This window comes from Thalassophryne amazonica, chromosome 11, assembly GCF_902500255.1.
Source record: "Thalassophryne amazonica chromosome 11, fThaAma1.1, whole genome shotgun sequence".
Taxonomy (NCBI): Eukaryota; Metazoa; Chordata; class Actinopteri; order Batrachoidiformes; family Batrachoididae; genus Thalassophryne; species Thalassophryne amazonica.
Window position 1 is genome coordinate 12702752 of NC_047113.1, and position 27686 is coordinate 12730437.

Below are 27686 nucleotides of genomic sequence, written 5' to 3' on the forward strand. Positions count from 1 at the left end.
TAATCATGGTGTCTAATCAGCATCTTGATATTACACACCTGTGAGGTGGGATGGATTATCTCAGCAAAGGAGAAGTGCTCAGTATCACAGATTTAGACTGGTTTGTGAACAATATTTGAGGGAAATGGTGATATTGTGTATGTGGAAAAAGTTTTAGATCTTTGAGTTCATCTCATACAAAATGGGAGCAAAACCAAAAGTGTTGCGTTTATATTTTTGTTGAGTGTATGATTTCAAATAAGCCAAGAAAACCCGCGCTGTTGAAAACAGATGGATGAATGTTGCGGTCATTGATATTAGGTGGCGCTGTGGTGAAAAAGATAAGATAAACTGTATTGATCTCACAGAGGAGAAATTCACATGTTACGTCAGCTCTTAAGAAAACACAGAAGGTGGGTGCAAGTAGTGGAAAATGTTCATCGAACAGCGTGTGCAACGACGTTGGTTGAAACTGCAAAGAAAGGTGAGATGGAGCTTGGTCCCTGCTGATGGCTATGGCTGCTGATCCCATAATAAAAGGCGCTCCGGACCGACAGGGGGCGGTAATGCACAATACGTTCACCTAAAGAAAGACGACGACGCGACAATGTAGTCACGTGGTGTATTTCCCACAGTATTTGTGTTTGGAGGTTGTGTTTCTATCATCGCGTTTTGTCTCCTGTGATTAAAATTGCTCCGGTTTATAAGAATCATGGCAACATTATTGGTACGTTTATCATTTCTGCTACGCTTTAGTGTCGAAAATAACGTAATTGCTCTCCTTTAAACCGCACAATGTTTAATAACGAATGATTTCTGATCTTGGATTCGCTTAAAACGCCGCATTAGTCTTGTCCGTAAAGTTTACCGTAATGTCTATTTTTTAGATGTTTAATGATGTTGATTCTGTGGGTTGGAAGCTGAAATATTTTTAAATTTCTTGTACACCAGTGGTGGAACTGTAACCAAGTACAATTTGAGGTACTTGAGTATTTCATACATACTTCTAATGTAGTACATCTCAGTGGCAGATATTGCAGTTTTAACTTAGGTAAAGTTAGAAAGATATTCACAGATTCGAAGTTCACGGCTCAATAGATCTGAAGAGAAACGTCGTAGAAAGACAAACACCACTAGTTTCTAACCTCAGGAAGGTAGACAACGAGCTACAACCTTATTTTTATCCATATGAGCCGTCCTTTGAGCTGAAAAAATATCACTGATCTGAACGGGCAGGCGGCAGAGAAACGGAAGCTTAGGGACCGTCTACAAAGTGCATACATGGAAAAAAATACACCAGAAAATAAATCATTGTAATAAGGAGTGATATCACCATATTCACTGCACACATCAGTGGGGTTCTGCTGACTATACTACAGAGCTCAGTTTGGAAAAATGCCATTATGAAAAACTGCAGAATTTTTTATTTTTTAAATTTTTAATAGCATCAAAGTCACAAGATGTGGTGTCACCAAATTCACTGCACACAACAGCCGTGTCCTGTTGATTATACCAGAGCACTCAATTTGGGAAAAAGTCATTTTAAAAAAATTTGGAGAATTTTTCATTGATTATATTTTCAATAGCATCAAAGTCATAAGGTGTAGTGACACAAAATTTACTGCACACAACAGTGGTGTCCTGCTGATTATACTACAAGACTCACTTTGGGGAAAAAGTCATTTTAAAAAAAATTTTGGAGAATTTTTGATTGTTTATATTTTCAATAGCATCAAAGGCATAAGGTGTAGTGACACAAAGTTTACCTCACACAGCAGTGGTGTCCTGCTGATTATACTACAGGACTCAGTTTGGAAAAAAGTAATTTTAAAACATTTGGGGGATTTTTCACTGTTTAAATTTCCAATAGCATCAAAGTCATAAAGTGTAGTGACACAAAATTTACTGCACACAACAGTGGTGTCCTGCTAGTTATACTACAATACTCAGTTTGGAAAAATGTCATTGTTTAAAATTTGAGAGATTTGTTGTTTAAATTTACAATTGTGTCAGTGTTAGATGGTGTAATGACACAAAATTTCCTGCAAACATCTGCTTAGATTAGATAGAACTTTTTGTGATCTCTTAGGAAAACTCCCTCAGGTAAACCGAGGTTCCAGCAGCATTGTATAGCATCACACAGGGTAAGAAGCACACAAAGTATCAAAAGTGAAAGTAAAAAAAAAAACAGTTTGTACGAGTAAATATAAATACCAGACATACGGATCAATACTGGTTTACTGGCTCCTACTGTTTCTCTCCTTCCCATCATCGGTCTTCCTGTTACTCCTCCTCCACCAGTGAGGAGTTCTCCAGTCTGATTGCATGAGGGACAAAGGAGTTTTTCAGTCTGTTGGTCCTGCCCTTAAGAAGGAGCAGTCTGTGGCTGAAGAGGCTCCTCTGGTTACTAATGACGGTGTGCAGAAAGTGACTGACATCTTCCATAATATCCAGCAGTTTGTCCAGTGTTCTCTTCTCTGCCAGCATCACCAGAGAGCCTAGCTTCATGCCAACCACAGAGTCAGTCCACCTGGTCAGTTTGTCCAGCCTGGATGTGTCCTCTTTGGATATGCTGCACTCCCTGAGCACACCAAAGTTTAAAAGAGGATGGTGGCTACTATGGACTGGTAGAACATCCACAGGAGTTTCCTGTTAAACGGCTGCAGCCTCTTCAGAAAGTCCAGCTTGCTCTGTCCCTTCCTGTACAGGTGGTTGGTGTGGTTTGTCCAGTCCAGTTTGCTGTCCAGCCACAGCCTGAGGTACTTCTAGGAATCCACAGCCTCCACCTCAGCTCCCTGGATCAGAACTGGTTGTGGATTTGGTCTGGACTACCAAAAGTCAATGACCAGCTCCTTTTTCTTTCACGTTTTGAGCTGTAGATGGTTTCTGTCGCACCAGGCAGCAAAGTCCTTCACTAGGCTCTTGTACTACTCCTCTCTGTCATCCCTGATGCATCCAACAATGGTTTTGTCATATATGAAATTCTGAATGTGACACAGCTCAGAGTTGTAGCAGAAGTCTAAGGTCTACAGGGTGAAGAGAAGAAGGGCCAGCACCGTGCCCTGGGGTGTGCTGGTGCTGTCAATTACAACGTCAGATATGGTGTCCCTCAGCCTGACATACTGTCTGTCTGTGAGGTAGCTGGAGATCCAAGTGACCAGGCAGGGGTCCACTCACATCCTGTTCAGTTTGTCCTGGAGCACAACGGGCTGGATGGTGTTGAAGGAACTCGAGAAGTCCAGGAAGCGAATCCTCACTGTGCCATTTCCCATTATCCAGGTGTGAGTGGACTTGTAGCAGGTAGAGGATGGCATCCTCCACACCAACAGCTGCACTATATGCAACCTGCAGACAGTCATGGGTGTGTTGCACCTGGGGTTTGAGGGAGTCGAGGAAGAACGGTTCCAACTTCATCAGGTGTGGAGTGAGTGCCACTGGTCGGAAGTCATTCAGCTGGCTGGGCTGGTTCTTCTAAAGAACTGGAAGGATGCATGAAGTCTAACTGAGGGTGGGCACTCTCCCTCACTGCAGGCTAGGGAGAAGATATGTCATAGCGGTTCTCCCAGTTCAGTTGCGTAGGTCTTCAGTAGTCGGGGACACACCTTGCGTGGGCCTGCCGCTTTCATGGGATGAAGTTTCCTTGGCTGTTCTCTGACCTGGTCCACAGTGATTTGTGAAGGAGGTTGTGTTGAGATGGGGGAGGTGTCCACCACATCAGCGGTGTCCTGCTAGTTATACTACAGCACTTTTTATAAGCTGTAGGGTGATGTAAACATCAGCACATATACTCCATATCATGCTGTTTACACTACAACACTTGGCTTGGAGATTTTGGCTTTCACTCAATGCTGAGGAAGTCTTTATACCTACCAAAAAGGAAACATCATTTCTGTGTCATCACCTTTTAGTAGCAGTGCTCAGTTTGAACAGCAGGGGTCTCTTTTATTTAGTTCATTAATTGTCATAAATTATTACTATATTTCAAAAGTGAGTGCTGTAGTATAATCAGCAGGACACCACTGTTGTGTGCAGTGAATTTGGCGACACCACACCTTATGACTTTGATGCTATTGAAAATTTAAACAATCAAAAATTCTCCAAATTTTTTTAAAATGACTTTTTCCAAAAGTGAGTGTTGTAGTATAATCAGCAGGAGACCACTGTTGTGTGCAGTAAATTTTGTGTCACTACACCTTATGACTTTGATGCTATTGAAAATATAGACAAAAAAAATTCTCCAAAATTTTTTTTTTAAATGACTTTTTTCCAAAGTGAGTGTTGTAGTATAAACAGCAGGACACGGCTGTTGTGTGTAGTCAGTTTGGCGACACCACACCTTATGTCTTTGATGCAATTGAAAATTTAAACAATCAAAAATTCTCCAATTTTTTTTTAAAATTACTTTTCCCCAAAGTGAGTGTTGTAGTATAATCAGCAGGACACCACTGTTGTGTGCAGTAAATTTTGTGTCACTACATCTTATGACTTTGATGCTATTGAAAATATAACAATAAAAAATTCTCCAAAATTTTTGAAAATGACTTTTTCCCCCAAAGTGAGTGTTGAAGTATAATCAGCAGGACACGGCTGTTGTGTGTAGTGAATTTGGTGACACCACACCTTATGACTTTGATGCTATTGAAAATATAAACAATCAAAAATTCTCCAAAATTTTTGAAAATGATTTTTTTCCCAAAGTGAGTATTGTAGTATAATCAGCAGGACACCACTGTTGTGTACAGTAAATTTTGTCACTACACCTTATGACTTTGATGCTATTGAAAATATAAACAATCAAAAATTTTCCAAAATTTTGGAAAATGACTTTTTCCCAAAGTGAGTGTTGTAGTATAATCAGCAGGACACCACTGTTGTGTGCAGTAAATTTTGTGTCACGACACCTTATGACTTTGATGCTATTGAAAATAAAACAATAGAAAATTCTCCAAATTTTTTTTTAAAATAACTTTTTCCCAAAGTGAGTGTTGTAGTATAATCAGCAGGACACCACTGTTGTGTGCAGTAAATTTTGTGTCACTACACCTTATGACTTTGATGCTATTGAAAATATAATCAATGAAAAATTCTCCAAAATTTTTTTAAAATGACTTTTTCCCAAACTGAGTGCTCTGGTATAATCAACAGGACACAGCTGTGTGTAGTGAATTTGGTGACACCACACCTTAAGACTTTGATGCTATTGAAAATTTAAACAATAGAAAATTCTCCAAAATTTTTTTAAATGACTTTTTCCCAAAGTGAGTGTTGTAATATAATCAGCAGGACATCACTGTTGTGTGCAGTATAATTGTGTGTCACTACACCTTATGACTTTGATGCTATTGAAAATATAGACAAAAAAAATTATCCAAAATTTTTTAAAATGATTTTTTCCCAAAGTGAGTCTTGTAGTACAATCAGCAGGACACCACTCTTGTGTGCAGTATAATTGTGTGTCACTACACCTTATGACTTTGATGCTATTGAAAATATAATCAATGAAAAATTCTCCAAAAAATTTTTTTTTAAATGACTTTTTCCCAAACTGAGTGCTCTGGTATAATCAACAGGACACGGCAGTTGTGTGTAGTGAATTTGGCGACACCACATCTTATGACTTTGATGCTATTGAAAATAAAACAATAGAAAATTCTCCAAAATTTTTTTTAAAATGACTTTTTCCCAAAGTGAGTGTTGTAGTATAATCAGCAGGAAACCACTGTTGTGTGCAGTAAATTTTGTCACTACACCTTATGACTTTTGCTATTGAAAATATAATGAATGAAAAATTCTCCAAAATTTTTAAAATTACTTTTTCCCAAACTGAGTGCTCTGGTATAATCAACAGGACATGGCTGTTGTGTACAGTGAATTTGGCGTCACCACACCACACCTTATGACTTTGATGCTATTGAAAATAAAATAGAAAATTCTCCAAAAATTTTTTTAAAATTACTTTTTCCCAAACTGAGTGCTCTGGTATAATCAACAGGACATGGCTGTTGTGTGCAGTGAATTTGGCGACACCACACCTTATGACTTTGATGCTATTGAAAATTTAAACAATCAAAAATTCTCCAAATTTTTTTAAAATGACTTTTTCCAAAAGTGAGTGTTGTAGTATAATCAGCAGGAGACCACTGTTGTGTGCAGTAAATTTTGTGTCACTACACCTTATGACTTTGATGCTATTGAAAATATAGACAAAAAAAATTCTCCAAAATTTTTTAAAATGATTTTTTCCCAAAGTGAGTCTTGTAGTACAATCAGCAGGACACCACTCTTGTGTGCAGTATAATTGTGTGTCACTACACCTTATGACTTTGATGCTATTGAAAATATAATCAATGAAAAATTCTCCAAAAATTTTTTTTTTAAATGACTTTTTTCCAAAGTGAGTGTTGTAGTATAAACAGCAGGACACGGCTGTTGTGTGTAGTCAGTTTGGCGACACCACACCTTATGTCTTTGATGCAATTGAAAATTTAAACAATCAAAAATTCTCCAAATTTTTTTTAAAATGACTTTTCCCCAAAGTGAGTGTTGTAGTATAATCAGCAGGACACCACTGTTGTGTGCAGTAAATTTTGTGTCACTACATCTTATGACTTTGATGCTATTGAAAATATAACAATAAAAAATTCTCCAAAATTTTTGAAAATGACTTTTTCCCCCAAAGTGAGTGTTGAAGTATAATCAGCAGGACACGGCTGTTGTGTGTAGTGAATTTGGTGACACCACACCTTATGACTTTGATGCTATTGAAAATATAAACAATCAAAAATTCTCCAAAATTTTTGAAAATGATTTTTTTCCCAAAGTGAGTATTGTAGTATAATCAGCAGGACACCACTGTTGTGTACAGTAAATTTTGTCACTACACCTTATGACTTTGATGCTATTGAAAATATAAACAATCAAAAATTTTCCAAAATTTTGGAAAATGACTTTTTCCCAAAGTGAGTGTTGTAGTATAATCAGCAGGACACCACTGTTGTGTGCAGTAAATTTTGTGTCACGACACCTTATGAGTTTGATGCTATTGAAAATAAAACAATAGAAAATTCTCCAAATTTTTTTTTTTAAATAACTTTTTCCCAAAGTGAGTGTTGTAGTATAATCAGCAGGACACCACTGTTGTGTGCAGTAAATTTTGTGTCACTACACCTTATGACTTTGATGCTATTGAAAATATAATCAATGAAAAATTCTCCAAAATTTTTTTAAAATGACTTTTTCCCAAACTGAGTGCTCTGGTATAATCAACAGGACACAGCTGTGTGTAGTGAATTTGGTGACACCACACCTTAAGACTTTGATGCTATTGAAAATTTAAACAATAGAAAATTCTCCAAAATTTTTTTAAATGACTTTTTCCCAAAGTGAGTGTTGTAATATAATCAGCAGGACACCACTGTTGTGTGCAGTATAATTGTGTGTCACTACACCTTATGACTTTGATGCTATTGAAAATATAGACAAAAAAAATTCTCCAAAATTTTTTAAAATGATTTTTTCCCAAAGTGAGTCTTGTAGTACAATCAGCAGGACACCACTCTTGTGTGCAGTATAATTGTGTGTCACTACACCTTATGACTTTGATGCTATTGAAAATATAATCAATGAAAAATTCTCCCAAAAAATTTTTTTTTTAAATGACTTTTTCCCAAACTGAGTGCTCTGGTATAATCAACAGGACACGGCAGTTGTGTGTAGTGAATTTGGCGACACCACATCTTATGACTTTGATGCTATTGAAAATAAAACAATAGAAAATTCTCCAAAATTTTTTTTAAAATGACTTTTTCCCAAAGTGAGTGTTGTAGTATAATCAGCAGGAAACCACTGTTGTGTGCAGTAAATTTTGTCACTACACCTTATGACTTTTGCTATTGAAAATATAATGAATGAAAAATTCTCCAAAATTTTTTAAATTACTTTTTCCCAAACTGAGTGCTCTGGTATAATCAACAGGACATGGCTGTTGTGTACAGTGAATTTGGCGTCACCACACCACACCTTATGACTTTGATGCTATTGAAAATAAAATAGAAAATTCTCCAAAAAAATTTTTAAAATTACTTTTTCCCAAACTGAGTGCTCTGGTATAATCAACAGGACATGGCTGTTGTGTGCAGTGAATTTGGCGACACCACACCTTATGACTTTGATGCTATTGAAAATTTAAACAATCAAAAATTCTCCAAATTTTTTAAAAATGACTTTTCCCCAAAGTGAGTGTTGTAGTATAATCAGCAGGACACCACTGTTGTGTGCAGTAAATTTTGTGTCACTACACCTTATGACTTTGATGCTATTGAAAATTTAATCAATCAAAAATTCTCCAAAATTTTTGAAAATGATGTTTTCCCAAATTGAGTGTTGTAGTATAATCAGCAGGACACCACTGTTGCCAAGTGGTTACTGCATTTGGTGTGGAAGGTTCCCGGTTCAAACCCCTGTGTGGAGTTGCCTCAGGAAGGGCATCCGGCATAAGACTTGTGCCAAACATCCGGCATAAGACTTGTGCCAAACATGCAGATCCACCTTGGTGGCGACCCCGAGTGCAAACAAGGGAGCAGCTGAAGGGACTTACTTTTTATACAGTGTTATTCAGTGGCGGCTGGCCCATAGGGGGCGCTCGGGCACTGCCCTCCTAGATGTGGAGAGGAAAAGTCATAATATATATTTAAAAAGTATTATCAATGTCAGTTTTACTTAATAGCTCAGGTGAGCTGACGAGCTGCTCGGATTTATTCCCGAATGTTGCTCCTGGTGTGGAAACAAGGGTGAAAATTTAAGATAAAACGAATGAGTGATGTTTTTTAGGCGATCAAAGCTGTGATCTTTATTGGGACAGCAGACCAGTTATACTAATAATAGGGGAGGCAGTGTTGTAACAGTGTTCAAAGCTGCAGCCATGCTGGTATTTTGATTTCACTTTACACGTTATGAGGATCAGTTCACAGAAGTAAAATATTCTTTGGAGTATTCCACACTCTAAAACAAATTATTTGCTCAGTTTAAAAACAAAACAAAAGCCTAAAATAGCAATTTGCATGTTTTTTAAAGAAATTCTAACTCAGCCACTGAGTACACACAAGACACTTATAGTAAGACAAACCCAAGTTTAGCAACGCATTTAATTAAGTGGTTTTGTATACTTCATTTGCTTTGTCCTCTACACTGTTAATTAATTTTAACCAGTTTAATTTAAAGGTTTTGGTGTTATTAAGTTATTTAATTCAAGTTTTTCAAGCTTCTTTAGTTTGCCTCCATTCCACTCAGTAATGTTCATGCAAAATATTACCTTAATTTTCTCTCTCTCTCTCTCTCTCTCTCTCTCTCTCTCTCTCTCTCTCTCTCTCTCTCTCTCTCTCTCTCTCTCTCTCTCTCTCTCTCTCTCTCTCTCTCTCTCTCTCTCTCTCTGAAGGTGGTGTGAACATTGTCGTATGTACATAATGTTCTTTTGTCAATTGAAGAATTTTTCCATATTTTGAAAGAGTGTAAATTTGGTGATATTTTCTATTTTGTTAAGGTTGGTGTCATTGTGGACCCCAGGATCTGTTTGTCTGAAGATAAAGGCAATGCAGTACAGTTTGGTGTACTATGTGTCTAATTGGTGTCAAATGGTGAAATGTTCTTTGCTCAAGAACTTGAGTATTGTATTTGATACTGTTCCTTTCCAAAGTAGAAATGGGGCCTAATATAGCTGTAAATGGTTAACTTTATCTGTAAAACTGCTGATTTTGAGAAGGACATGAAATGATTATTGTGGAATTGTAGTAATTTTCTGACTGTTCACTTGAATGCCTGTACTGGACCAGGCAAGGTAATCTATTGGCACAGCAGCCCCACCAAGACTGTTTTTCACCAGCCGCCACTGGTGTTATTACTACTTTTACTTAAGTAAAATACCTGAATACTTAATCTACCACTCAAGTATATTACTTGAAATATTACTTAAATTGTGTACATCTGTTATTTTTGTTAACAAGAAAAACAAACAACCTTCAGTTAGTCGTTATGTGTGTGATTGTGATCAACACTGATCCCACTGTTACAGGATTTCAGGACCCAGGCTGACCAGTCTTGCAGATATTCAGAAGAATTTGTCAATATTTATTATGACTGCATGGATAAAAAACGGCGGGTGAGTGCTCATTGTGAAAGGTTGTGATATTGCAAAATATTAATAATTTACCAAGCATAGTCTTGTTGGGCAGCATGGTGGTTTAGTGGTTAGCACTGCTGCCTCACAGCAAGAAGGTCATGTGATCGATTCCCACCTGTGGCCTTCCTGTGTGGAGTTTGCATGTTCTCTCCGTGTATTTGTGGGTTCTCTCCGGGTGCTCCGGCTTCCTCCCACATCCAAAGACATGCAGGTTAGGTGTGTTATGTAGGAGTGTGTGCGGGTGTGAATGTGTTTGTTTGTCTATATGTGGCCCTGTAACAGACTGGCATCCTTTCCAAGGGTGCCCTGCCTCACGCCCTATGACTGCTAGGATAGGCTCCAACTCCCTGTGACCCAATCTTGGATAAGTGGTTGAAGATGTGTGTGAGAGAGAGAGTCTTATTGTTCATCCTGGTCATCTTATTTTGTTGACCTTATCTAGCCTTTTTTTGTTTTGTTTTGTTTACCCCCACAGAACCTGACTCGTCTCTATCTGGATAAAGCGACTTTGGTATGGAATGGTAATGCAGTCTCAGGACAGGATGCTCTGGCCGAGTTTTTCGAGTCGCTGCCATCTAGCGAGTTTCAAGTTCAGACACTGGATTGTCAGTCAGTTCATGGTCAGTGGTATCATCTCTCAATTCAAATTTGTTAATGCTTGTTATTGATCAGGTATAGAAATGAAATGTGATAGTGAAGGACACTACATGTTCTTACTGTGTGTGAAACTCCATCAGGGTAGTTTCTTATCATTGATTCTGTTGATAATATTCATGGACAGAATCTCAGAGCATGGTTAAGAAATGGAGAGTGTCCTATATGCTGGCTTCAGGCTTGCATCTGCAGTTTGTAGATGTTTCCGATGGAGACTTTGGAACAACTTGACTTACAGCCACATATAAACCACTTGGTGGAGTGGGTGGTTGCAAAGAAAACCTGTACCCTCTTGGCCCTTTTTGGAATCAGTTTGAGACCTCTGGTCAACGCCATGTGAAATTTGAGCGCAAGCTAGAGCGTAGGACACAGAAGTGTCAAATGAAGTTGTGTAATTACTCATGGGTTTGTTGTGGGTATAACATGAAATAAATCAACATCACTTGTGCAGTGTTGTAATGTAACGAAGTAGAAACACTTCTTTACTGTACTTAAGTAGAATTTTGACGTATCTGTACTTTACTTCGTTATATACATTTCTGGCGACTTTCACTTTTACTACACCACATTTCCTCAACAAAACATATACTTTTACTCCGATACATTTCTCTGAACCATCTTCGTTACTACAATATAAAAGTAGAAGAAATTTGATTGGGCAATGCCTGTTTGCAGAGGTGAAAGCAGTGGTGCGCCGTACCGGGAAGAAACGTCCTCTTCAGCCGCAGCGGAGGAATCCGCCTTTCACCCGTGTTTGACATAAAACAAGTTTAAAGACAAAATAGTAATAACAACAACAACAATAATAATAATAATTAGAATAAAAGATGATGGGCCCCCGCTGAGGAAAAGGTGACTGGAGGGTGAAAAGGGGGCCATCTGCGCTTTGGACTCCAAACACGCACACGCCGACGCATACACACATACATGGATCGGCTCCCGCTGGAGTTAACACTCATTTAACGGGAAAACTTCAGCGTGGCTATTTCGTTTCCGCGGAGATGCGGTGCGTAAAAGCGGCACCACATTTTGGATTCGAGAGTGCTGCGTTTGGTTACTTTGCAGTGGTTGGTGGTGATGACGCTTGCATTGTTTTTTTTTTTTACTTTTCCTCAAATTTGGCACAGTTGTGCAGCTATAAATGACTGTTATGTTTCACATACATACACACCATACATACATGGTGTGTGTGACTATTTAAGAAAAGAACGGCAACTTTATTTACAGCTATATACATCCACCTGTTGCTCACTCATCCCGTCACCAACAGCAACTGCTCCTCCAGAGGCGGATCCAGCCTTTTATAGGGGTTGAGGCCCCCTCCTGGTTTATCTAGACACCACACTGACTTTCTTTTCGTGTCTCCATTTTACTCTCTACTCATTTTGGATTTTACTTTTACTTAAAGTACATTTTATATGAAAAAATTACTTTTGATACTTAAGTACAGTAAAGGTCAGATACTTTAAGACTTTTACTCAAGTAATATTTTTAAAGGAGACTTTAACTTTTACCAAAGTAATTTTATGGTAAGATACTTGTACTTTCACTCAAGTATCACTTTGAGGTACTTTATTACAAGACTGCACTTGTCATTCCCTTTAAGGCAGGTGCACAGCACACTGGTATACAGAAAGCAGGCACAAGTGAAATGTTTTCTGGTAAGTTAAGGCAGTGGTTCACACCCTTTTTCAGTGATGTACCCCTGTGAAATAATTTGTCCCCAAGTAGCCAGCGCAAAACATTTTTGGTTGGGGGGAAAATGATGTAACTGTCACTGTGTCATCAGTGTCTGGTTTATTGAACTTTGTAACTGTAAAATGTTGCTCATTTGTAGTGGTCTCTCTTGTCGTGGGGGCTCTCCGCAGCGTGCCTTGAGATGACCTGTATTCAGAAAGTTTCCTCTTTAAAAAAACCTCAAGCTTTCTGACATGGCATGCATGTTTTGTATTGTCTAATCACTGGCAATTTTGGCATTTGATTTTACTGTAGCTCTGTGTGGCATAGCTGACATTGTTAGTATTTTCAATCGAATCAACTGTTTCTGGGAGCTTTCTTGCATTGATCTGATCACTTATTATGATTGATTGATAGAGGGGCTTTATTGAACATGTACAAATTGTAAGAAAGACAATAGGATCTTAATAATTAATGCTTACTTTGCACCGGGATGCCAATTGAACAACTGCAAATTACAATTTGGCTGCTTCTCCCCCTCCTGGATGAAGGATTCTAGATGCCAGGAGGTTTCTAAGGGCATGGCATTGGTGGTTACCCTCTTAACCTCCAATGCAGCCGCCAAGCACTTCAACACTTGGTTGTGGCACCAGGTGTATCTGCCTTGAGTAAGGCTAGTCTTGCAACCCACCAGGATGTGTTTAAGAGTGGCTGGGGCAGCACACTGGAGACAGAGATGTAAACCAGAGATGTAATTTGGTTGGGGAGGGCAGGACATCATATGTGGCTCTGATGATAAAGTTAAGCATATTGGACTCCATGTTCTACAGCTCACTCCCGGTGATTTTCCTTCTCTCCACACTATCCCACTTCATCCAGCTGCCTTGTTTGGCCTGGGACACAGCCATCACACACCTGTCCGTTTCCTCCTGGTGGCACACCTCATCTATCACCAGGGGCCTGTGTTCCACTGGAGTAGCCTTCTGCCATGTGGGTGTTGTTTCTCCCAAGCCTAAGCCCTCTCTGCCAATTTGGACTCGGCCCACTATATCTCGATGCCTCAGTGCAATTTTTGCCTGTGCCGCTGCTGCACCTGGCCTCCACTTCCTCCCTCTTCCTAAGGTTGGAGCAGTACCTCTGACAAAGGGATCCCGGGATTCTGTGAGGGTCATTTCCATCCTTGCTTTGGAGCATTTTTACTCCTCCACTAGTCTTGAGATTGGAAGAGAGAGTGCTCCATTGCGGTACTGTCCTATGCTGCTGAGGCATCCAGGTAGTCCATGCCACTTCCTCACCAGTGTATTTACCAACCTCTCCAGTTGGTTTGCATGGGACAGGGTGACCTCATAGATGGAAATTGGCCACATGAGGCGTGGCAGCAGCCCAAACTGAAAACACCAGAGCTTCAGCTTCCCAGGGATAGCATTGCTGTTTATTTGCTTCAGGCCAATGATGGTATCTTGCCCGAGTTGTTCCACCTGGTTGGAGTCTTTGAGCTCTGCGTTATACCAGCGCCCAAGACTTTTGATGGGTTTCTCCAGGAGCATTGGTATCGGCTCATCATTGATATGGAACCACTCGTGGTGAGCTGGCCTTTAATGATGGAGATACTACGGGATTTGTTTGGTTTAATCTCCACTCGTGTCCATCTGATGTTACCCTGGAGTTTGTCCAACAGGCGCCTGTCGTCCACAAACGTGCTGATAGGACAATGATGCCATGTCCATTTATATTTAATGCATGCGATTTTTCCTGAGGGAAGCATGGTGGTTTAGTGTTTAGCACTTTTGCCTCACAGCAAGGTCATGGGATTGATCCCTACCTGTGGCCTTTCTGTGTGAAGTTCGCATGTTCTCCTCATGTTTGTGTGGGTTTCCTCTGGGTGCTCCGGCTTCCTCCCACATCCAAAGACATACAGGTTAGGTGGATCAGAAACTCTAAATTGCCTGTAGGTGTGTACGTTTGTGTCTATACTCGTATGTGGCCCTATGACAGAATGGTGTCCTATCCATGGTGTTCCCCACCTCACGCCCTATGATTGCTGGGATGGACTCCTGTCCCCCCATGACTCTTAATTGGAGTAAGTGGATATGGAAAGTGGCTCTTTCAGGAATGAGTTTTGATTGTGAATACAATGGGATAAATACCTACCAATCTATTTTAAGGATTATACATTGCTATCAAACCCTGAATAAATGTTTATGGCTGCAAAACCACACAATTAAATTTTCACATTGGAGAAAGTATTTTATAAGCTTTTGTCCAAGCTTCCAGCAGAGAAAATTGTTTGTATGAAGTAGTTTCCCAGCAATGGATTTATTCCTCCTGTAATGGGAGTCATACACAAAATTTTTACACTGAGGCTACACCTGGGTTCATCACCTGCATATGTGACAGGCATTTAAGGTTTTAGTTCAGGATGTGGGATTAACTGTGTTCTAAAATGTCTGTTCTGTTAACCCACGTGAACATAGTGCTGTGTAACCTTTTAACCCTGTGTCACTGAAGGCTTATGAGGTCTAGTAACTGCGCAGCGTGATTCTTATATCGGGCTGCTCGGTGTCATATCTTGACAAAGACTTTGCATATCAAGATGAAAGTCACCTCATTAAGATCTCAGACAAGTTCAATACTGGATGGATTTTAATTCTTATTTTGGCCAGCAGCTGTCACTCTCTGACACTTTGCTATATCATGGTAAGACTATCAAGGTGAATCTTGGTGCACACCTGACGATATCAGACAAGCTGCAGATCAGACGTTTGAGTTCTTACTGTGGCCACCAGGGTGCCAATCTTCTCAAGCCTTGTGTATACGATAGTGCCATTGATTATGCCTTCTTAAGACCTCAAATAAGTTCCAAGTTGTTTGGCGAAGCATGTTAAGCTAACTCTTGCCCTTGTTAAGTGTAGAAGTGATGAGTTTTTGAGCTACTCATCCATTAGCGTTCTTTTATTATTTCACAGAACAGGCAACCCAAGGCCAGACTACACTGCTCGTGGTGACTGGTGGAACAGTCAAGTTCGAAGGGAACAAACAGCGTTTCTTCAATCAGAACTTTCTATTGACAGCTCAGGCTTCACCCAACAATGACCAGCCTGTTTGGAAGATTGCCAGTGACTGTTTCCGTTTTCAAGACTGGAATAACTGAGGTTGTTCCCAATCACATCAAATAGTTGTTTACTTATACATTTTTGTAATAAAAGTATACAACATTGAATACAAAAAAAGTTTTTATTCTTGACAAATTCAACAAGGCATGTATATTTCATAGCTGTGCAATAATGAAATGGCTTCACTAAGCAGCTGACTATGAAAGTGACTTCAATTGTTTGTGTCCTTCTGGTGTTTGAAGCAGATCTATGTACTACACTTGGGGGGGAAACAAAATACATAGAAAACACTCATTACAAATTAACACCCATAGCTTAAAATAACCTTCTGATACCAAACTGTACACTAACCCATGTTAACTGAGGTAATATCCACAGTATGCCAGTTATTAATATGGCTAGTAACGCCAGGAACATCATAGTTAAGCATGCTTACTTTTTAAATAAATAATGTGCCCTTAAATTGACATCTGTGCTTTCTACACAACTTGCTACTTTTGCAATTTCATATATTAAGACACTCCATCTTCCTGAGTCAATTCTATTTGAACATTTTTGGTCTTACTTTCTGAACAGAAACTAAGTATAAATAAACATGTAGCAGTGAGAGACAAGCAGATACTAGTAACATGCTTTTCAAATCATGTCTCTGATATCGGCATTTTCCCAAATATTCCTGTAAACAGATCTCGTCAGTCAGCCATTTTTATAGCAAATGCAGAAATTCTATTTATCTACAGTCAGTCTATATTGTGTTGTAGACTGAAGACAAAGTAACAGCAACACTTCAGTTTCAAAGAGAAACCACCTTGCTGATTACAGATATTGGTGCAGCAGAAACATCTGGAGGACGAGTAGGTCCATAAATATTTGGACAGTGCACAGCTGGTCGGCAATTACGGCAAGAAATGTACAACAGATCAAAGTGCAGATGGTTATTTCAGGATTATTTATATCTAAGAATAATTTGTTAAAAGGGCTGGAGGACTGTTAAATATAGATAACTATTTTCATATTACAGTTTAAATACTGCACATTGAGCAAATAGTAAATTTGCTCTCAAATTCAATCCAATGCAGTAAAGACAACGACATCCAAATATTAACATTTCACTTTGACTTTTTTTCTTTTTAAATAACTTAAACAGTGTACAAATTCATGTCAATGGCAGTTGAGTGCTTCTTGGTGTCACCATTTTGTGATAAGAGTAAGAGCTGCTATGTTAACTCATCTCTGGCAAAACTACAACAGTTTTACACACGAAAAAAAAAAAAAGCACGATGGTTCAACAACTACAACTAGCTACAGTTTCAGATTTTGTGTTCAGGTGATTCTCTTGTACACCTACAGTACACAGATTACAAAAGATGGTACCCGGAAAATAATTTACAGATTCTGTGGTGTGGTTCTGGGGGAAGTGTGACGTTATTTGCCACCATACATTCGCTCTATGTGGTGCAGGTAGTGGTTCTTCAGCTCTTTCCTCTTGAGCTTGAATGCGTCTGTGACCAGCCCCGTCTCAGGGGTCCACGGCTCTGGACTCAAATGCACCTTCACTGGAATTTCAAATCTCTGAAGCTTAACTACATGAATGAGAAGACAGAAAGGTGCTCGTGTGATGGCAGAGACAAAAACATCTATATGCAAGGATATAGATAAGGTCAAGAAAGAAGAAGACTGTCAATACTGTGTAAAAAAACATGTCTTACTGTTCACAGCAACCTTCTTTATCTCCTTCAGAACCTCCTTTTCCATTTCAGGGTGAGTGCAGATCTCCTCCCAATTTCCAACAATACCTCTCTGTTTTGCTCGTTCTGTCAGCTTTTTCTGGTTAGGCACCACAAAACTGATTACGTAGTTCTGGTCACTGAAAAGTTGATGAAGAAACAGTGTTGAGATGTAAAGTTACAAGTATAAGCGCATCGTTTCCAAGTGCAGAGGTGGGAATAGAAGAAATAGACTGCCTCACTGGCATTGCGTTGTAGTGTTTAGAACTTTCACTTTACAACTGCCAAAGAAACTCAGATTGAACTCATTTCTTTGTGAATTTGGTCCATGTTTACAAATTTCCTGTAATTTTTTTTAGAGCCCATCTACACACCTGTCAATTCAGTTTATCACATCCACCAAGGATGTAATATAATCTACATTTAATCATTTCTCTGTTAGCAAGATTACATCAAAACTACTGCACAGATTGACAAAATTTTCACCACAGATAGATATTAGGCTAAGGGAGACTCCATTAAATTTTGGAGGTGATCCAGATCAAGATTTCACTTTATATAGACTTTGAAGGATTACATCAAAACTACCTCACAGATTCTCACCAAAGTTGCACCACAGAGATATTGGGGCATGGAAGACTCCACTGAATTTTGGAGGTGATCCAAATTGGTGGACATCAGAAATCACAGATTGCTCTCTTATACAGTGCTAAACCCCAACATAAGTTGGCCCGTGGTGCTATACGGTGCAGCCAGGAAGCATTCACAACCCTTCACCTTTTTCACATTTTGTTATGTTACAGCCTTATTCAAGAGAATGGCAAATCTAACAAATGGTGCTTTTTTGCATCATTTTACCACAGGTTGAATGATTAGCATTTATACGAGCGAAGCAATGCAGAGCAGAGCTCGCTCATTGTACAGGGAGTCCCAAACAGGAAGTGCCAAATTGAGTCCACAGTGAAACAGGAAATGTCAAACACTTCCTGGATTGACAGACGAAATCCACTGAACTCTACACTATGTGGAATGGGCCCCATTGATCACTGTACCTTGATTTGCTGCTGAGGCGTGAAGCCGGCGGAAGCACAGAAAACGCCATCTTATCCCCCAGAACTTCGAACGCCGATATAAAAAAGACGCTCGTAGCACACGCACAATTTAGATTAATATTCGCCGATTTTAGCTTTGTTTGATTTGATTTAGCTTTGTTGGCACCGCAAGATGCCATCTTGCGCTACAATTAATTGCATGAATCGTGATACTCGTGAAAATCATGGGAGAGGAGTTACATTTCACAGGTATGTCACAGCCATACGCTTTCATGTTTGTTAATCAAACTGTGCCATGACGCTGACGACTACATTCTAAAAAATAAAATGTTGAATTAAATTGATAAACGTAATGTAACTTTTTCCACATAACTTTGTCAATTAGTTACTTCCTCCAAACCATCAACATGTCTCTTAGACCCCATTCCTACCAGGCTGCTCAAGGAAGCCCTACCATTAATTAATGCTTCGATCTTAAATATGATCAATCTTTATTAGTTGGCTATGTACCACAGGCTTTTAAGGTGGCAGTAATTAAACCATTACTTAAAAAGCCATCACTTGACCCAGCTATCTTAGCTAATTATAGGCCAATCTCCAACCTTCCTTTTCTCTCAAAAATTCTTGAAAGGGTAGTTGTAAAACAGCTAACTGATCATCTGCAGAGGAATGGTCTATTTGAAGAGTTTCAGTCAGGGTTTAGAATTCATCATAGTACAGAAACAGCATTAGTGAAGGTTACAAATGATCTTATGGCCTCAGACAGTGGACTCATCTCTGTGCTTGTTCTGTTAAACCTCAGTGCTGCTTTTGATACTGTTGACCATAAAATTTTATTACAGAGAGCATGCCAAAGGTATTAAAGGCACTGTGCTGCGGTGGTTTGAATCATATTTATCTAATAGATTACAATTTGTTCATGTAAATGGGGAATCTTCTTCACAGACTAAAGTTAATTATGGAGTTCCTCAAGGTTCTGTGCTAGGACCAATTTTATTCACTTTATACATGCTTCCCTTAGGCAGTATTATTAGACGGTATTGCTTAAATTTTCATTGTTACGCAGATGATACCCAGCTTTATCTATCCATGAAGCCAGAGGACACACACCAATTAGCTAAACTGCAGGATTGTCTTACAGACATAAAGACATGGATGACCTCTAATTTCCTGCTTTTAAACTCAGATAAAACTGAAGTTATTGTACTTGGCCCCACAAATCTTAGAAACATGGTGTCTAACCAGATCCTTACTCTGGATGGCATTACCCTGACCTCTAGTAATACTGTGAGAAATCTTGGAGTCATTTTTGATCAGGATATGTCATTCAATGCGCATATTAAACAAATATGTAGGACTGCTTTTTTGCATTTGCGCAATATCTCTAAAATTAGAAAGATCTTGTCTCAGAGTGATGCTGAAAAACTAATTCATGCATTTATTTCCTCTAGGCTGGACTATTGTAATTCATTATTATCAGGTTGTCCTATAAGTTCCCTGAAAAGCCTTCAGTTAATTCAAAATGCTGCAGCTAGAGTACTGACGGGGACTAGAAGGAGAGAGCATATTTCACCCATATTGGCCTCTCTTCATTGGCTTCCTGTTAATTCTAGAATAGAATTTAAAATTCTTCTTCTTACTTATAAGGTTTTGAATAATCGGGTCCCATCTTATCTTAGGGACCTCATTGTACCATATTACCCCAATAGAGCACTTCGCTCTCAGACTGCAGGCTTACTTGTAGTTCCTAGGGTTTATAAGAGTAGAAAGGGAGGCAGAGGGGGTCGTTTTGACCGTTGGGTTTTTTCCGTAATTATTGTATGGCTTTGCCTTATAATATAAAGCGCCTTGGGGCAACTGTTTGTTGTGATTTGGCGCTATATAAATAAAATTGGTTTGATTTGATTTGAATTAAGTGCAACACAATATTGGGATTTAAGTAATAATGTTTCATTCATTCAAGTCTCAGGAATTGGTTGTACATTGGTGGTGTTGTGGTAGAGCTTGATCCTTGAGTAGATAAATGTAGATGCCATCATTTTTTGAATCTTTCAACATTCACATCAACAAACCCGAACGTTGATTTTCAGTTTTGCTTTATTATTATGAGTTTTCCATGAACTTGACAGGCCAGATTCAGTAATATACAGTATTCAGTAATATATATATGTAATATACATTTTGAAATTTTCTGCCTCTAACTTGGTCTGGCTTCTTTGAAAATGTCAACTTCTATAGAGCATTATCAAATAATATTACTATACTATTTTTTATATTGGATCCAAATAAGATGCTGCTCCATCTGATGATGAAAGTGCGTACACGCTCTGTACATACACATCTAGTTGTATTTTGTTGTTTCAGACACTAAAGCTGTCACATAGTTAATTTTCAATTTGATAGTGTACATTGACATGTGAATGGATTGACTGCTTTACATCACCTGTGATTGTGATTTGTTGCAATGTTCCTACTTCTGCAAAACTATAATACAGTCTAATATTTACTTTAACTGATTGACCAATTACTTGTGTGCCTTTCTGCGTGTGTGCACGACATTAAAAAGTATTTGTGCGTTTGATTGTGGTTGATGTGCACCGTTTGGGGGGTGTTTTGAGTGTGTGTGTGTGTGTGTGTTGTGTCGTGTCAAATGAACATTATGTGTGTGTGTGGGGGGGGGGGGGGGGGGGAGCTTTGTGCGTGTTCACAAGCGTATAAAGTGATAGAAAATATTCAAATAGTGTTGCATTGCAAGAGCTTATAATGCCTTTTGGGGGAAGCAAGATGGCCAACAATGCAGCGGCTTGGCTTCGCTCGCTCAGCCGTGACGCCCATTCCACATAGTGTAGAGTTCAGTGACGAGATCTCATGGAATCTCACGGGAACTCAATGGCAAGTTCGCACTGAAACAGGAAGTGCCAAATTTTAAGTCCACAATGAAACAGGAAATGTCAAATGTTGAACATTTCCTGGCATGGGTGGAACTAGAACAAAGGCCAGGGTTGCACTGGACTCCCCTGAAATCTGACTGGATACAGATGATTGACATGGCACGGCACCATATGTCTGGTTGAAAAGAGCTGCATTTTGAAATCAGTGAGTCACATTGATTACTAGGTTCCTCCTGTCCAGTAGTTGGTGCAGTGTACCACAAAAGGTTCTAATCCACCTTAGCAGAAGAAAAATGTTTGCCTCAGATTTGAACTGAACACGTCGTTTGAACCATGGACTAATAATGACACCAACTTTATACTGGTGCGTAAACAACCATATTTTATGCCAGAAATGTGGTTCGTGTTGTTAAAACCGGCATTTCTTCTTTAATTCGGGTTGAAACTGAAAGCAAATCTCTACAACTTGATATAAATTAATTAAAAATATAAAATCCAGCTTCCTGATGAAGTGGTGTAGGGGAGGATTTTCTTAAAAAGAAGACCTAATAGTTCAGCTACAATTTGCCAGAAAGTACATCTGAGATGAAAGACTAGATTTGATGTTTTGGTGAAAGAAACTTTTGTATTTCTTCATAATTAATGTAAATAAAGTCCAAGACATATTCAGTGACTTGGAAATGGTCATGTTTCCATCCCCTGACTTGTCTGAAGAAAACTGGCAGTAAAACCGATTATTGTTTACAGGCATTATCAAATTTTAGAGGTTTGCTTTCAGTTTTAGTAAGATAATTTAATAAATTTTTATTCTTTATATTTTTTTGTATTTCTTGTATTTGAAATTGCATAAACAAATTAAAATCTGTGAAATACCAAGGCACTGTGTCCTAACCTTATGAGCACAAAATGACTCTGGTATTCTTACGGTTTTGTTTAAGAAGGTTTAATTTTCACTCGCTGCACTTTGTACGAAATCATAGTCATATCGTAAATCATACTGATATGACAATATTGAGATATGATAATTTGGCTATATTGTACAGCCCTACTGTCAGCTAGCTGAAAACTTTGAATATTAATTTACATCTACGTAAAAAAAAAAAAAATTAAAGTGGCAGGGGGTTAAGAAGGCTGTAATTAGGGGTGTCTGGGGGGTGGAGGCCCAAAGGCAAAAAAAGAAAAATGCTTAAAAAGGCAGGGACTGGAAAAGTTTTAGCCATGCCAATGCTCCCCTGAAGCATTTGCTCAAAAAAAAAAAAGTCTGAAGGACCTCAATGACATGGTGAGGTGCTGAAGAGCTTTGCTCGTTCATGTCTGAGACATATACATATTAACTTTGATACATGTCTTCTCATGAACTTCTCAAAAATTCAGGACAGCTTAAAAATATCTAAAACATTTTTCTATTATTGCAATTACTGAGACTTGGTTGAGAGAGGTGCTGGTTGACTCTGTCCAGCTTGAGGGATATGATTTTTTTTTTTTGTGCCACAAATAGGATGAAGAAAAAAAAAACAAAACAGGGTGGTGATGTGGCACTTTATGTATGTTAAAATTATCAAATGAAATGATATGAAACGTCATTTTCTTTGGAAAATAATATGGAATGTGTCACAGTGGAAATTAAATGTGAAAAATAAAAAAAACCAACTTATCGTGAGTCAACAAACCCACTATTTGCTTGCTTACACATTTTGAAGTTTTGGGACTTGGTTGATTATATTATGATACAGACCATGTATAACGTTAACAATAAACTCTTGCCTCAACATGTCCAGAACTGTTTAAAATGAGGGAGTCCTGTTATCACCTGAGAGGAACATTAGTATCCAGTGCTTAATTTGTAAAGTGGGAGGTCCCGGAGCGCAGAGGATGGGTGGCTCCGGTGCAGGAAAAAAAAAAAGAAGGGCGGGGGGGGGGGCTTGCGAACAATGCTGTGCGTCACACTTAAAATAAACTGCACACCCACACAAACACACTTTCACAAATGACACTAACACCCTGCCTTTTCCTCAAAAATTACTACATTTATGTTTGCTGTCTGTCTCTGTACTTTTCTGCCACTTTTGCGCTCTTTTTCATACTTTTCCCTCGTTTCAAAAGTCACCGGACGCACTTTGCCGTAATATATGCAACATATAGCATACTGTTGGAGAGCACGGGTTCTTGGCTTGCTGTCAGTGTTGAAATTTTTCAGATTGAGGGCTTACATGAGAACTTATGGTAATGAGAATCAGCGGCGCACTAGTGTGAAACGTCCGTGTTTTTCCTCTGTGTTATGACATCACAGGCAAAGTTTACCATAATACACCATATATCATTGGAAAGCCCTTGGTGTTAGCTTTACAATGCCCTTTGAATCATTCGGATTGGACAAACTATGGCGGGGTTACGGTAAAAAAATACACATATGGAAAATATGGCGTGGGCACCATCGCCGTAGATAAAGGGATAAATAGCTGGTGGAGCCAACGTCAGAGGTTCCGGAGCGCGTGCTCCGGAACCTCGGACGCGCGCTCCGGAACCTCTTGGCTCCGGAACCGGCTTGCTCCCCCTCAAATTAAGCCCTGTTAGTATCTGACAGCTTAAAGATTCGAACTACTGTAAAAAGTCACTGCATCTCTGTAAAAGGTGTTAAAATCTGGAATAACTGTTCTGAAAGTATTAAGTTATCTGGTACTTTGGCTGCCTTGAAAAGACTTTATAAAAACAATATAATAACTTATTATAGTATGATAAATTAGGTTAACTGACTGTTACTGTTCTATCTGTGCGTTAAACTGTTTGTCCTGCTGTGTACAGATATTTTAGTTTACTGATTAATCTATATTGTCTCTGCTTGTCTTTCTTGTTTTTGTTTTTTTTCTTTTCTTTTTTGGCATTTGTTGTTATGAGTGTACAGTTAGTTGCCCAGTTCTGGATCACTTTTTTGAAAATCCTGCTATACGGAGCCATAATGCAACTGAATATCCTTTATTGTGTATTGTTGTATTCGGTATTTGGATGTTATCTAGCTGAAGAAGTCAGGATGGAGTAGCCCTTCTACTTAAAGTGTGAAGCCACATTATGTGTGGTGCAAATATTTGCCGGAAATGGAACACTTTGCCCGGTTCTGGATCACGACACTCTGTGTCACTTTGGGGGCATTCCTGGCATCTGGCTGGAGCCCTTCTAATGCAGAATGATACACATTGTGCCCGAGAATGTGTTTTGAACACACAATGATATAAATTATACTTATTAAATGAGAATTTACTTAGTTTCGAAAGGCACTGTTATATGTTTTTACGAGGAAAAAATGAAGTGTTTACTCAAATTGGGTGGCATTCCTTAATAAATGAAGATGAAATAAAATCTGTGGTAATAAACATTATATTGTTAGAGATGGAGAGCAAAGGAGGGGTTTAAATGTGTGGAGGTGAGATTTCTCCCAAATTAAAAAGTAAAAGCCCCCACATTCATTCCCATTCGTGATGTTGAGATGATCCCCAAAGTCCACATGGCTCACAACTACAGACACAAGGCTGCTGCTTCAGTGATCCACAACCGGCAAATTTTCGCGTCAGAGATAAATGTGTGCAGCAATTAAACAGCAAGACATAACACACTGACATTTTCTACCCAAGTAAGTATTTTCCCACTCTAAAACCAATGACACTGAATGGCTAACTCACCTTTGCTACTTAATAGAGATCGTCACTTTCACACTTGCAGGAATGAGTGAGTCAGAAAAGGCGTGCACACCACGGAGACCGGATGTTTTGATTTCTCTGCTGATCACAAAGATGGCTGGATCCGGCCGAGCTTGTGGTCATTTGTAGACAAAACATCAGTCTTTCCATTGGTACCAAATATTAGCTTATTCGCGCTGATTACGAAAAACGGCGGCGCAAATACTACAGCAATGATCCGGAACTGGGCAAGTGACTGTACATATATGTGTATATAGCAAATGGTGTGTGGGGCAGGGAGACATTTATAAGCTTTTGCTTCAGCCTACACCCTTTCGGCTGCACAAAACTGGGAAACTGAGTTTTTGTTTTCTTTTGTTTAGTATTATGAGAGATTCTTTTGTTAAGTATGTGTGTGCGCGCGCGCGCCGAATAAAAATTCATTCATTCATGTGAAAATAAATAAGGAATTGCTAACCTGCTACTGAAATACAAGCTGCAATTTCATCCATGTCAATCTGCTGTTGAGCCTCAGCAGTTCATGAAATGCAAATAGTGGGCAATTTCTGTCCTAGCCATTATCACGGTAAGACTTTTTGACAAAGCATTTCGTTGCAGTCAGCAGAAACCTATATCATGAAACTAAAATAAAGACTGTGCGACTGGTGATTTCTGACCGATAGCGTACCATAAGAACTCACCTGTTTGCATAAGCACAGATGTTGTCGATGAGGGAGCAGTTCTTCAAAGCAGATTCAACTTTACCCAGGGACACGTATTCACCAGCCTGCAGCTTAACCAAGTCTTTCTTACGATCTGAGAGATGAACAAAAACAAAGTGTTAAAACTGCCGTTTAATGAACGAGTTTGGTTGTCCAAAAAAACAACTGCACTGACTGCAGAACAGTGTTAAGAAGTTAAATATGAATGATGCTCCTCCTGCAAGCACAGTCGCATGACTGGCATGAACCAATGTAGTATGGTATGCATGTTTAAAGAAAACTACACACCCACTATTTGCAGACAGCCATCAGGATAAATCTCTCCAACATCCCCAGTACAGAACCACCGCTGACCGTTCTCATCCACAAAGAAGTCTTCATTGTTGGCCTCGTTCCTATAGTAACCCACAGTGACATTGGGACCACCAATAAGAATTTCCCCTCTTGGGTTAGGCTCATCATTACTGGTGTAGCCACCTGAAGAGACAGTGGTGCAAGACGGACAAAAACCACCTTGTAAGATATAAAATTCTTGTCAGGCTTCGCTGTGTCGCGCACATTATAACACGTACCCTCAGCCCAATCCCTCAGTTTGATCTCACAGCAAATCAGGGGAGCACCCACACGGCCAGTGCTGAAGTCGGCAACTGCAGGTTAAAAAAGGTCTTAATATTTCAGCACAATGTTTTTCAGAGGCAGTCCTCAAAAATCACGTCTTACTTTCTGTGATGGTGCCTGCACCACAGGTTTCAGTGAGGCCATAGCCTTGGCCCACAGGGCAACAAAAACATACGTTCATAAATCTCTGAGTTGCTGGGGACAGCGGCGCACCTCCAGACAACATCATTCTCACCCGCCCTCCCAGCAGTTTCTTTACCTTCCTGAACAACAGCCTGTGAAGATGTAAAGAGACACAAGACTGGTGGAGCTCACAATCAATTACTTTTTATGTGGCGGTTCTGATGCGCTTGATTTGAGCTTTTTAAATTTTAAATAAATTAAAGAAGACCTAAGTGGTTTCTTACGCATTGCAGAGTGGTGCATCATAACCCCTTTTGATCTGTTCCAGTTTATATTTGTAGCCCAGCGTAAACAGCGTCCTCTGGATGTAACTCATTTCCTGCACTTTGCTCATCACATTCTTGTTGATGCGATCCATAATTTCCTTTTTAGAAGAAAATGTAGAATGCAGTTACATGTTTGATGATGGCAGTGAGTTTGTAAAACTGGATAAAAAAAATTGAAGAGTGATGAGGGTTACCGGCACAGCTGCCATCAGGGTGGGTCTGAGAACAGAGCAGTCTCCTTTACTTCCTTTCTTTATCTTGGTGGACTACAGGAAACAAAGATGTATACTGAAGGAAATCAATGGATAAAACTACATCAAGATTAAGGTGTAGGAAAACGCTGGGTGTAGTGGGAACTCCACTCAACTAGATTTTGCTGAATTATAAAACACAGTATACCAATGAATATTAACTCAAAAACACCAAAGTAGTGTTGAGTATTACCTGATCGGACAGGGTCTGTGGGGATGAGTAGCCAATGCGACAGCCATATGTGACACAAGAGATTTCTGCTGTCATTTCCAGAACATGAGCCAGAGGCAAATAGGCTATGTAGGTATCATTAGGTCTGCAACAACACGAGGACAGACATTTTCCCCCCAAACTTAAAACAGTGAATATTTACAAAATGGTACAACAGGACAATATGTGCTGGATTGTGGTTCCTTCTAATTATACACAGATTTTCACAAATGAACACAGTAGTAATGTTTGTATCTGTTATTGTGGACATTCTTTTCAACATAAGCAACAATACAGCCCTAATCTGAATGACCCCTCCTTCCAAAATATTAAATGCAAAATGAAAATATGTTCAGAAAGAATTTTTACCAACTCCACCCATTAAAGAAACAAAAAAAATTGTAAATAAATAAAAATTTAATTTCTTTGTAGCTGGCATGGTTTAGTGTGCATACTTGGATTATGATGACAAAAAAACAAAACAAAATAACATATCC

At 39.1% G+C, this 27686-nt stretch overlaps 2 protein-coding genes across 4 annotated transcripts in view; one reads left to right on the plus strand and one right to left on the minus strand.

The window, feature by feature from the left end:
* The first annotated feature begins 574 nt into the window (after window positions 1-574).
* On the plus strand, window positions 575-16167 carry nxt2 (nuclear transport factor 2-like export factor 2). Its single transcript, XM_034181218.1, has 4 exons — window positions 575-706; window positions 10046-10132; window positions 10629-10773; window positions 15451-16167. Exons 1-4 carry the CDS (start codon window positions 692-694, stop codon window positions 15633-15635), a joined length of 432 nt encoding a protein of 143 aa, XP_034037109.1. The 5' UTR covers window positions 575-691; the 3' UTR covers window positions 15636-16167.
* A 563-nt stretch (window positions 16168-16730) lies between these two features.
* acsl4a (acyl-CoA synthetase long chain family member 4a) overlaps window positions 16731-27686 on the minus strand; it is a 28031-nt gene continuing 17075 nt past the window's right edge. For 2 of the 3 annotated variants that reach the window (XM_034181215.1, XM_034181216.1), the window contains exons 7-15: window positions 27172-27295; window positions 26922-26993; window positions 26686-26825; window positions 26381-26553; window positions 26233-26307; window positions 25949-26137; window positions 25640-25754; window positions 17307-17464; window positions 16731-17180 (exon numbers count right to left, since the gene is read on the minus strand). In XM_034181215.1, the coding sequence (XP_034037106.1) occupies window positions 17023-17180; window positions 17307-17464; window positions 25640-25754; window positions 25949-26137; window positions 26233-26307; window positions 26381-26553; window positions 26686-26825; window positions 26922-26993; window positions 27172-27295 (1204 nt within the window). In that variant the 3' untranslated portion in view covers window positions 16731-17022. The remainder of the gene's footprint in view (window positions 17181-17306; window positions 17465-25639; window positions 25755-25948; window positions 26138-26232; window positions 26308-26380; window positions 26554-26685; window positions 26826-26921; window positions 26994-27171; window positions 27296-27686) is intronic. The other variant, XM_034181217.1, reaches the window with a different exon arrangement.